Here is a 13,186-nt window from a genome sequence, read left to right as displayed (position 1 = left end):
CGATAAAATAAAATGTTAGATAAACCCGATATCTATAAAGGATGTGGTAGTGGTCCTGACGAGGTTTCCGAATATATAAAGAATGTTGAAATCCGAGTTATAACGAAGAAGTTATGACCTGTCGAAGTTTCGCGACAGAACCGGCACGACGCTGAATGACGTAAAATATGAATTTGAGATAGAGCGATATATAGCCTTAGTGATCTAAACGAAAGTTGTAGAATACATTAAACCGAGAGCGTGCATAAAAAGAACGTCTAAATCTGACTTCGTATGAGGAAGTTATGATTTTTCGAAGTTTCGACTTAGCGGTATGCAACCTGAATACTCGAAATAGAGATCGAGTGATATTTAGCCAAAACTTTCTAAATGAGAATTGAAGATCTCATCGATAGTAGTCCAACGATAAAAAGACAGACGAAAACGGAGTTCAGATGAAGGAGTTATGAATTTCGAACGGAGTTTTCCTGTCCCGGCCTACTAAAAATAATATATTAATAATATATTAAAATTTAAGTCAAAATGAGCCAACGGAGTCTAAACGAGAGTTGTAGAGCATAATCTCACCTACGCGTCGATATAAAGAACGTCAAAAACGGAATTCGTATGCGAAAGTTATGAATTTCTGAAGTTCGGGGCGCGAAACCCCAAAACTGTCAGAGACCACGACGTGGAAACAGTGGTCACGACGTGGCATGGCTTCTGACGCCTTCTGGAGCCTGACAGAGCAAGTGGACGATGACGCATGCAATGACGTTCAAGCCCATGATGTGGAAACACTGTCCACGACGTGGAAAATGAAAATTTTGCCCTATAAATAGATTTGAAGGGGCAGCCGGCCAAGGTTGCTAATTCACCCTTCTCTCACCCATATTACCTCGATTTACGTGCAAAGAAGTACCCCCGAAGCCCCGATATCATCCCGAGACTCGAAGCAAGTCCCGAAGCCCAAAGATCCCGAGAAGAAAAGAGTTTCCGAGCCGAGGCTCTGCCCGCGAGAAGCTCGGTGTGTGAAGATCTCCCGGTTTCACCGAAAAATACTACTCTTAGAGTCGTGGTGCTGTCCGATCATCTTCTGATCAAGTGAGTGCATAGTCTCTTTCATAAACACGATTTTAATACAAGTATTGTTTGAATGTATTAAGTATACGTTTTATGTGAGTGTATATTCCCTTTCTTCTAACACATAGATATGAAGTATCTACTTTAGAATACGTGTTACGTGTGTATATATATATATATATATATATATATATATATATATATATATATATATATATGTTATCTGGTTATTTGGAATGAGTATTGAATGAGTATATTATCAATTTTTAAGTTGCACATGTATGTTGTTATCTACAAAAATGTTGGGTAGAACTTGGGTAGATAGTTGATGTGTGATAAACTGATGAGAGGCCTCGATGTGATTGTGATCTAGTCATTCAGCAGAATATGGATGACGACCACAGACTCTTTCTAGACTGTCCTGTGGAACGCTGGCAAGCTCATAACCTGTAGGTGTTGGTGAACTTGGGTGTTCATTTGTTGTATTATATCCCCCTCATGGTTGCCTTAGGACATTCATTGCTGAGGAAACCCCTTTACAGTATTGTCCGTCCCGATGAAAATCCTAGATTAGGTCCCTTGTGATAGTTGTTGTTTTAGGGACGTAAAGTGAGGATAACGGGAATGGGTAATCGGGTTATTGTTGCATGGTGAAATTAAATATAATTATTTATTGTGGGTTGAAAACCCTATATGCTCACCAGGCTCCCAAGCCTGACCCACTCAGTTTTGTTGTATTACAGGTAGTGGCGCGAGAGCATAAATTGGATGACTTATCAAGATCTTTTGATATTAGACCAGTTGTTATATGTAACTGTTGTATGGTCTATCTTTTGTTGTTTATGCTTTTGGTCTGTTTATCGGAACATGACATCTCGAATATTGTTATATAATGAAAATGCATCTCTTGATGAAATGCTTTGATAAACTTTATTTTATCATATTTTGTTTTGGGAACAAATTCCGCAACTCTTTTAAATCAATGGATTTACTCTGAAACTATTTTAAAAGCATAAATGAAACCGGTCTTTTCTGGCCGTGATTTTGGGGATGTCACAATACCCTTGGTCAAAACTAGTCAAAATAACCGAGTCAACCTAGCCGAGTCAACTTAGGGCTCGTACGCGGGGCATGCTCGAGCTTTGACCATAGTTGGGAGATTTACCCTGTACGCGTTGCGTACTCTAGATTACATAGGGCGTATGCTCATATTTCCATTTTCTCAATAAGAGCTTAATACATTAAGTTGTCACATCCAACTTTCAGATCCAAGGCCAAAATACCACTAAGAGTCATAAAGTTTCCAACTTTATAACTTTGCATGTCCATTAAGTGCTTAATATACAAAATCCCAACTTTTTAATGCCTTAAGACCTTCTAGAGAATGCATGGAGAAAAACGAAGCACCAAGACCACATTTTTATGACTTAAGACACCTCATAAGGTCCGAAAGGACGACTTATTAAGTTAAGAGCATGCCTTGCTCAAGAATCACCATGTTTGGGACCAAAAGTGTCCTAAATTAGGGAAATGGATAGATTTGCAAGATAAGGTGATCAAACAAGGAGCTTTTTACCTTTTGGAGGTAGCTAACAAGTGAAGAATCCCAAATCCAAGCTTCTCCCAAGCTCCAAGGTCTTTGCACCAACTTCTTCTTATTCTTCAAGAACACCACCAAAGCACACAAATGAACTCAAAGTGCACTCTTCTCACTTAGAGTTTGCTAGAGGGGCATTTTCTCATATGGAGGCTGATGAGGGAATGATAAATGAGGTGGTAATCATGCTTATATATTGACAAAATCCTAAAGTTTAGGGTTTGAAGTTTCTCCACGTACTCCGTGCATATGTTGTATACGCCCATTGTACTAGGGTCCGCCCTAGTACGCTCATCGTACACAACGTAATCCCAACGTACTACCCCTTTGTCAAAAATCACCAAAATGCCACTATGGGCCATTTTGCACTCTTTTTTATAGTCAAGGATTAAAATGCAATATTTATTCATACGTAGGGTTAAAATTGAAAATACCTCAACACTGGGATGTTACCATTCTCCCCCACTTGAACTAGATTTCATCCTCGAAGTCAGCTGCTGCGAATAACTCAGGGTAATGCTCCCGTATCTCCACCTCCGACTCCCAGGTCCTCTTGGAACCTCTCCGGTGTTGCCACCGAACCTTTACCAAAGGTATCTCCTTATTATGCATGAACTTCATCTTTCTCTCCATTATTGCTAGCGGCCTCTCAATATAATTCAGACGCTCATCGACCTGGATATCATCTAAAGGAACCATTGCCTCATCATCTAACATGCACTACAGTATACTACGAAACATGGAAGGTGTTGTGGATCTGACTGAGCTCACCCGGAAATCCAACCGTTATGCCACCCTGCCTACCCTAAAGATCACTCGAAATGGTCCTATATACCAGGGATCCAATTTTCCCCTCTTCCTAAAGCGTATCACACCCTTCCAGGGTGAGAACTTCAGTAGTACCATGTCGCTGACCTGGAATTCCAACTCTGTTCGACATCAGTCGGCATAGCTCTTCTGCCGACTCTGAGCTGTCTGCAATCTTTTCCTGATCTATTGGATTAGCTCCATGGGCTGGAGGACTACCTCAACCCTTCCCATGACTCTGTGACCAACCTCCCCCCAACAAACTCTGGTACGACATCTTCGAACATATAGAAGCTCAAAGGGCGGTGCACAAATGTTGGAGTGATATTTGTTGTTGTAGGAAAACTCCGCAAGAGATAGGTAGGAATCCCAAATCCCACCAAAAACTTTAACACAAGCCCAAAACATATCCTTAAGAGTCTGGATGGTCTGCTCACTTTGGCCGTCCATCTACGGATGATAAGTAGTTCTGAAATGAAGTCTCCTATCCAGTTCCTCATGGAACTTATGCCAAAATCGGGAAGTGAACCGAGCATCTCGGTCTGATACAATGGAAAACAGATCCCCATGACGAGCAAAAATCTCCCGAACATACACATCTGCCAATTTCTCGGCCGAGGAGCTCATGGATGGCCAAAAAGTGGGCACTCTTGGTCAATCGATCCACGATGACCAAGATAGCATCCAATCCCTCAGCAGTCTGCGGTAGTTTGGTGATAAAAACAAGGGTAATATGTTCCCAGTTCCACATTGGAATATCCAAAGGTTGTAGCTTTCCATGTGGCCTTAGATTCTTGGCCTTGACCATCCTACAGGTCAAACACCTCTCAACCTACAAGGCTATATCCCTCTTTATACACGACCACCAGTAACTTAGTCGTAAATCCTGATACATCATGGTGGCTCCGAAGGGTATCAAAAAGCGAGACTTATGTGCCTCCTCCAAAACTATCTTCCTGATCCCACTAGAAACTGGAACCCAAACCCTACCACACCGGGTCAACAATCCCCGACTATCGGTGATAAATATATCGATCTCACCCCTGATCCTCTCCTGTTTGCAGTTCTCTTTCCTAGATTCTTTTGACTAATCTCCTCTGATCAAATCTAGAAGTTGGGAAAGACTGGATATCCTAATACATATATCCCCAGCTGAAGATCCAACCGACCTGCGACTCAAAGCTTCCGTGATGTTAGGGTGCAAAGTTCTCGTTTGGTAACAACTTACCATGAAAGAAGGAAGAAGAAGAAAGAAGATGAAGTCATTGAAGGAATTCGTCTTGATGAATGAAAATATGGTGTCAATGTTCTTGCACTTTACCCGGATGTTCATGATGTTCAAGAAATGGGAATTCATTGTGATTTTGATGAAGACGTGAAAGTTTTTCGTTCAACTGGAGTTCTGGCCGATGAATGCATGAATTCTTGTGATTTGTTTGAAGGAATGGTGCCTTATCGAAAGCCTTAAATCCAAGAAGTTCAAATGTATCAAACTCCAAAAGATTTGATTCAAACTTGCAAAGTTGAAGTTTTCAAGAATGAAGTTGTTCTTGAATTCAAATCATCAAGATCCAAAAAGATGAGTCGGAAATCTATGAAGCAAATTTGGTTTCCAAAGCAACAATCATCAAGTGTTGCAACGAATTTGAATTCCAAACCCAAAGGTGTTGATGATTCTTATGAAGATGATGCTAGATTGTTGAAGATACGAAGAACGGGTTGTACAACACACATCGTGGGTGGTACAATGTGATGATTGGAGATTTTCTTGTTCCAACCAAAGAACCAAGATCTTCAATGAATGATTCATGTGTTGCAAACGGAAAAAGAATCATCAAGAAGGTTTCTCATATTCTCAAATGGATTTCGAAAAATTCATGTCGAGATCGAAGATGAAATATCATCACGTTCGCTTTACCTAGATGGTAAAGAATCTCGCAGTCATAAACCTTGACCACATCAAGCCACCTGCGCTACCTCATGTTCAGGTTCGGCTGGTCCATAAGATATCACAAACTCTTGTGATTCGTGTAAATGGTACAATGGACCCCATATAGATAATGTCTCCAAATCTTAAGGGCAAAAAACACTACCCCCAACTCCAGGTCATGAGTAGGATAACATTCCTCATGCAGCTTCGCTGTCGGGAAACATATGCAATCACTCGCCCTCTCTTCATAAGAACCGCCCCCAAACCAGTGATGGATGCAACACGAAATACAACGAAATCCTCGACACCCTCCAGAAGGGTTAACATTGGGGCCTCACATAACTTCTGTGGCAGTGTCTCAAATGTCGACTGCTTCTCGGGGCCCCATCAGAAATCCACTCCCTTCCTCATCATATGGGTGAGGGGTACAACAATCTTAGAGAAATCCTTGATGAATATCTGATAATATCCCGCCAAAACTAAGAAACTCCTGATCTCTGAGGGAGATTTCGAAACCTCCCACTGCATCACAGCCTCAATCTTGGTCGGATCGACCAAAATCCCGTTTTGGTTAAAGATATTCCCCAAGAACTGGACCGCTTGTAACCAAAACCCACACTTCAAGAACTTGGCATACAACCGTTCTCGCATCAACAGTCCCAAGAGTTCTCGAAGGCGCTCCACATGTTGCTCTCTTTTCATAGAATACACCAAGATATCATCAATAAAAACAATGACTGATCGATCGAGGATCGACCTGCATACTCGATTCATCAAATCTATAAACACTGCAGGTGCATTGTTAAGTCCAAATGGCATCACCATGAACTCGTAAGGCCCATGACGAGTCTGAAACGTTGTCTTCTCCACATCCTCCTCTCTCACCCCCACCTGATGATTCTCCGACCTCAGATAGATCTTGGAGAACTAAGATGCACCCTACAACTGATCAAAGAGGTCGTCGATCCAAGAAAGGGGATAACGGTTCTTCACCGCCAACTTGTTCAACTCCCGGTAATCAATGCACATCTGGTATGAACCATCTTTCTTCTTGACAAAAAATATCGGCGCTCCCCACGATGAACTGCTCGATATGATGAACTACTCGGTCTGATGAACTGCTTGCCTAACAGCTCCTGATGCTAAGAGGACAACTCCTGCATATCGGGCGGTGCCAAACATTACGGCGCCTTGGCAATCGAAGCCACACCTGGCACTAGGCCAATCTGTAACTTAACCTGCCTCTCGGGAGGCACACCGGGTAACTCCTCCGGAAACACATTAGCAAACTCCCTAACAATTGGCCCATCTGAGACTGAAACCAGCTCTCCCACCCAAGTATCAACCACATAGGCAAGATAACCCTTACAACCATGCTGAATATATTGTCGAGCCTTGGCAACAAAGAAAAAAGGTGACCCAATCCTGGTACCCTCCTCGTAGATGACCAGTTCTCCCCCCATATGGGGTTCGAATCACCACCCTCTGATCCACCCTCACACTCTATCATAACACCAAACCTGCTTACCCAATCCATCCCCACTATCGTACACACACACACACATCTCCCATAGGGATCAGAATCAAATTGATCGGATAAGGTACCCTAAAAATCTCCAAAATACAACCCTGGATGTAGAAATCTCGTGTTCGTTGGTGATAGAAACCCGCAACAAACACTATAACTCTCCAATAGGCATATCAAACCCCTACTGAATGTCTAGGATACAAAAGATCGACTTGCACCCGAGTCAAAAAGCACAAGAGCAGGGATAGAGTTCACTAGGAAGGTACCTAATAGAATCACAAATATAAGCATATCATAAATAACTCGACATAATATAAATAGAAACATACCATTAACGATGTATGGCGCTGTCGTGGCCTCCTAGACAGTGAGCTGAAAAGCATGACATCGAGCCCTCGGGGGCTCTGCCCTACCCTGGCCCCCATCGGTGATCCTCAGAGTGGCTAGCTCCGGGATCTGCGTTGGCTTGGCGGCGAGCAATAGACAGTTGATGTTCACATGGCTAACCTGATCACAATGGTAGCAAATCTTGGTGCTCATTACTGGGTCCGACCGACGGCAATCCCTCTCAAAGTTCCCCTCCTTGGCACATTTATGGCATCCAGCAGATGACCGGGAAGGACCCTCATGAACCTTTCCGCACTTCCCACAAGTGCAGCTCCTCTGACTCCCAGATCTCACATCAACGGTCTTGAACCGCTTTGCCGCAGGCGGCGACTGCACCTGAGCTAGCCTCTACTCCCTCTTCTAAAGCTTTAACTCAATCTCCTGCCATCTAACGACCTCCTGTAACTCCACAAGTGTACCATAGCGCTGAGTAGACACAAACTGGCAGATGTATGTCTTAAGCATGCTCAAGTACCGAGTCATCTGAGCTTGCTCAGAAGCAACAAAATCAAATCAAAACAGAGCTCTCTCAGTGAACATATTGGTGATCTTAGACACCGACTCCGTCCCCTGCCTTAGGTCCAGATAATCTTGGGCTAATCTCTCTCTTTCTCTCTTTCTCTCTCTCTCTCTCTCTCTCTCTCTCTCAACCAAAGGGACGTATCTCGAGCGGGACATATCAGAAAACTGCTCCCATGACATAACAACTCTCTACTCTGGAGTGTATGAACCAATAACAAGTTACCACCTATCCTTCGCTCAAGACCGAATAAGGTTCAGAGCGCACTTGACCTTCTGGTCAGCTGGGCATGAGAAAGTAAAGAAACATCCCTCAACATCCGACAACCACCGCATAGCAATGATCATATCCTGAACCCCATCAAACACCAGGGGCTTCGTATTGTCGAATTCCCAGTACTATAAGGCTCTTCCCCCGCTAATCCCTGTAGTAGTGACAACCGCAATAGCTGCAGCAGCAGCTTCAGAATCTGCAACGTATCGGTCATCAAAGAACTCCATCATGGCGGTCTTGATAGATTCAAAGAACTCCGATATGTACCCCAGACAATAGTAACAACCTCTGCGTGAATCATCTCCCTAACCTGATCCTTAATCAGCATTGGCCTATCCTGGCCACTCGCTCCTGCTCCTGATCCGCATCCTGATTCAAATCGCCTCGTAACTACCATACTAAAAATAAACCTGAAAATATCAGATGCGGCACATATCATACCATATGAACCATTCCAACAACAAAATCCTAGGAGTTGTGACTTTCTTGCTACGTGTATTGGTCCTGTTCTTCCAGTAGTACGAGCCCATACTACCTTCCGTACCTACCCGTATTTGTCTTAGAAGATCATCACAGCAACCCTATCAGCACACACTCGGATATGCATAGATCCTATTCTCACTTCCTAGTGAAAGGCTAAACATTCCTCAACTGGTCGGCTGGCCCAACATATCTCATCCATGAAACATCCACCAACCCTACAGTACTCATATATGTTAATAATACATAACATTGGATTCCACAGATAGTCGAATACTTGATTCTACCCTAAGCCCACAACCAAAAAAAGAACATGAAATAAGGCCAAATAAAATATTCTCAGGCTATAAAAAAATTTTATGTAGAATTTTGATGCGTAAACTAAGAAACTACAGTAATAATGTCAATTTCATTCAAGAATAACCCTAGGCTATCAAGCATCATATAATCAGAGAATTCTATCATGCAATTCCTAAAGATCCCTAGCCTATCACTAGCATGCTGTTCTATCATAAACATAATCGTAGATAATAGTGTAGTAACTTAGGGTATACTTACTGGCTCCGGTTGATCGTACACATCACACCCTTCATTGGTTACTTTTGAAAAGAATTTTTTTTAAAAAAAATCATTTTAAAATCTTTTGCAGTTCCTTAGTTTGAGCCTACACTCACACGGATGTTCCTCAAATCACTCAAACCAAGGCTTTGATACCAACTTGTAACATCTAAAAAATCACAACAAATTTAAACTTTTCAAAATAACCCATTTACTAAAAAGAAGTGTTTACATAACCATGGTTTCGAAAAATATTAATATAAATCAGAGTCTCCTAAGATCAACAACATAAAACCAAGGTTGTGTACGGTCACACCTTGGCCTTGCCATGCTCCTCAAAAGTACCCGAAACAAAACAAAAAATTGTAATCCAACGCTTAGTGAGTTCCCCCAAAGTACCACCATATAAACATAAGAAACAACAATATGAATATAGAGCCTTCAGCGTGACTGGACCGCCTCACTAGGCCTTCATCCTATCAGGACCGCTCTCTGGGCCTTCGGCCTGACAGGTCCGCCTCGCAGGCATTCAGTCTATCCGGACCACACTGGGTGTCTTGGCCTTTAGTCTCAGTTGGTCTGCCTCAACCCAGTAACCATCACATATCAACATACACCATGATAATCAGTAGCTAGCAGATACAAGTAGTCATACAAATCTAACATATATCTACAGCATAGCAACATCCTCTATTCTAGGATAATGATCTAACATATCACTACAGCATAACAACATCCTATATACAAGGATATAGCTCTAAAGATCACTACATCATATCAACATAAAGTAAACCAAAATATCAATCCAATGGGCCGTCCTTGGTGCCTTCGACCCGTAAGTACTTTGAGGAATACTCACCTCACAATCTGAATGCAGTCTGAATAACTCCCAACTCTGATAATCGGCGTAACCCAAATAGTAAATGTCAAAACATTTCCCATTATAAGTTAATAACATTTCCCCAAAATACCCTTGGTCAAAACTGGTCAAAATTAACAACTCAACCGAGTCAACCCATCGGCGTCAACATAGCCGATTCTACTTAGGGCTCGTACGCGGGGCGTACTCGATCTTTGACCGTAGTTGGAAGATTAACCATGTACGCGCTGCGTACTCTAGATTACGTAGGGCGTATGCTCAAATTTCCATTTTCTTAAGAAGAGCTTAATGCATTAAGCTGTCACGTCCAACTTTCAGATCCAAGGCCAAAATACCACTAAGAGTCATAAAGTTTCCAACTTTATGACTTTGCATTTCCATTAAGTTCTTAATACAAAAAATACCAACTTCTTAATGCCTTAAGACCTTCTAGAGCATGCATAGAGAAAAACTAAGCAACAAGACCACATTTTTATGACTTAAGATCCCTCATCATGTCTGAAAGGACGACTTATTCGGTTAAGAGCATGCCGTGCTCAAGAATCACCATGTTTGGGACCAAAAGTGCCCTAAATGAGGCAAATGGCTAGATCTACAAGATAAGGTGATCAAGCATGGAGCTTTTTACCTTTTGGAGGTAGCTAACAAGTGAAGAATCCAAAATCCAAGCTTCTCCCAAGATTCAAGGTCCTTGCACCAACTTCTTCTTCCTCAAGAACACCACCAAAGAGAACACAGATGAGTTCAAAACACATTCTTCTCACTTAGGGTTTGCTGGAGGGGTGTTTTCTCAGATGGAGGCTAATGAGGGAATGATAAATGAGGTGATAATGATGCTTATATATGGACCAAATCCTAAAATTTAGGGTTTGAAGTTTCTCCATGTACGCCCTACATACGCGGTGTATGCCCAATATACTAGGGTCTGCCTTAGTACGCTCTACATACACAACGTATGCGCAACGTACTACCCCTTTATCCAAAATCACAAAAATGCCACTATGGGCCATTTTGCACTCTTTTCTATACATATGGAGTAAAATGCAATATTATTCATACATAGGGTGAAAATTGAAAATACCTCAACACCGGGATGTTATAGTTCTCCCCCACTTGAACTAGACTTCGTCCTCGAAGGCAGCTACTGCGAATAACTCAGGGTAATGCTCATGCATGTCCGCCTCTGGCTCCCAGGTCCACTTAGAGCCTCTTAGGTGTTGCCACTGAACCATTACAAAAGTTATCTCCTTGTTGCACAGGACCTTCATCTTTCTCTCCATTATCGCTATCTTCCACTCAAGAAAATTCAGACGCTTATCGACCTGGATATCATCCAAAGGAACCACTGCCTTATCGTCTAACACGCACTTCTGCAACTGCGACACATGGAAGGTGTTGTGGATCTGACTGAAATCACTCGACAAATCGAACTGGTAGGCCACGCTGCCTACCCTGGCGATCACTCGGAACAGTCCAATATACCATAGACCCAATTTTCCTTCTTCCTGAAGCATATCATACCCTTCCATGGTGAGACCTTCAGTAGTACCATATCGCCGACATGGAACTCCAAATCTAATTGACGCCGGTCAGCATAGCTCTTATGCCGACTCTAAGCTTTCAGTAATCTCTATCTGATCTGTTGTATAAGCTCCATGGTCTGGAGGTCTACCTCAGTCATTTCCATGAATCTGTGACTAACCTCCCCCCAACAAACCGGGGTACGACATCTTCGACCATACAGAAGCTCAATGAGCGGTGCACCAATGTTGGAGTGATATTAGTTGTTGTAGGAAAACTCCGCAAGAAGTAGGTAGGAATCCCAACTCCCACCAAAATCTATAACACAAGACCACAACATATACTCAAGAGTTTGGATGGTCCGCTCACTTTGGTCGTCAGTCTGCGGATGATAAGCAGTGCTAAAATGAAGTCTTGTACCCAGTTCCTCGTGGAACTTCTGCCAGAATCAGGAAGTGAACCAAACATCTCAGTCTGATATAATGGAAACCAAAACCACATGATGAGAAACAATCTCCTGAACATACACATCGGCCAATTTGGCGGCTGATGACCTCTCCCGGATGGCCAAAAAGTGGGAACTCTTGGTCAATCGATTCACGATGACCCATATAACATCAAAACCCTTGGTAGTCTTCGGTAGTTTGGTGATATAATCTAGGGTGATCTGCTCCCACTTCCACATTGGAACCTCCAAATGTTATAGTTTGCCATGTGGCCTCAGATGCTCGGACTTGACCATCCTACAGGTCAAACACCTCTCAACGTAATAGGCTATCTTGCTCTTCATACACGGCCACTAGTAATTTAGTCTCAAATCCTGATACATCTCGGTGGCTCCTGGTTGTATCGAAAAGCGAGACTTATGTGCCTCCTTTAAAACTATCTAACTGATCCACCAGTAACTGGAACCCAAACCCTACCACACCGGGTCAACGATCCCCGACTATCGGTGAAAAATCTGTCGATATCGCCCCTGATCCTCCCCTGTTTCCTGCTCTCCTTCGTGACTCCTTTTTCCTGTTTCCCTTTGAGTAAATCCAAAAGTGGGGAATCAATGGATATCCTCATACATATATCCCCAGCTGAAGATCCAGCCGACTTGTGGCTCAAAGCATCCGTGATGTTAGGGTGCAAAGTTCTCCTTGGATGTGGCTTACCCTCTTGTATGTGTAAATGAGTTGAGTCTTGCCGATAAATAAGAAGTGAGTGACTCCCATTATGGAAGGCCCATTTTGTGAGTGTTAGTTTAGTGAGAGAATATTTGAAACCCATTTTTACTCTTACTATTCTAATGGAGCTTAAACATGTTTGTTTACTCCTTGTGTTCTTGATGTTTGTATGATTCACTAGATCTTTACTATTCCACACATGTCATCATAATCAGGGTCACTTAAATTGGTATCAGAGCGGGTGTTCTTGAATCTCTCAAAAATTGATCCATGATGACTACATGATTTGAGTGAATCTTCATTGTTGTGGGTTCTTCATCTTTAAGAGAGTTTTTGTTCTAGAAATCAAACTTATTCTTTGATTTGATTCAAAATTCGATTTTCTCTCTCTAGAATACTTGTTTGTTTCACTTTCTATCTCTAGATATTTCATTCATATTCTAGAGATTTTCAAGTTCTTATTATATTCTT

At 42.3% G+C, this 13,186-nt stretch overlaps 1 protein-coding gene across 1 annotated transcript; it reads right to left on the bottom strand.

The window, feature by feature from the left end:
• Nucleotides 1–11,140: 11,140 nt before the first annotated feature.
• On the bottom strand, nucleotides 11,141–11,551 carry LOC145126626 (uncharacterized). Its single transcript, XM_079061955.1, has one exon. The coding sequence runs from the start codon at nucleotides 11,549–11,551 to the stop codon at nucleotides 11,141–11,143; it is 411 nt and encodes a 136-aa protein (XP_078918081.1).
• Between the last annotated feature and the right edge of the window lie 1,635 nt (nucleotides 11,552–13,186).

Source organism: Lactuca virosa, chromosome 7 (assembly GCF_052849685.1).
Source record: "Lactuca virosa cultivar CGN04683 chromosome 7, Lactuca_virosa_CGN04683_v6, whole genome shotgun sequence".
NCBI classification, from domain to species: Eukaryota; Viridiplantae; Streptophyta; class Magnoliopsida; order Asterales; family Asteraceae; genus Lactuca; species Lactuca virosa.
The sequence above is the reverse complement of the archived record's forward strand: the minus strand, read 5'-3'. Positions and strand labels throughout refer to the sequence as shown.

Excerpts from the sequence above, each read along its gene's own strand:
- LOC145126626 (XM_079061955.1), bottom strand. The coding sequence starts at position 11,551 with ATGGAAGGGTATGATATGCTTCAGGAAGAAGGAAAATTGGGTCTATGG.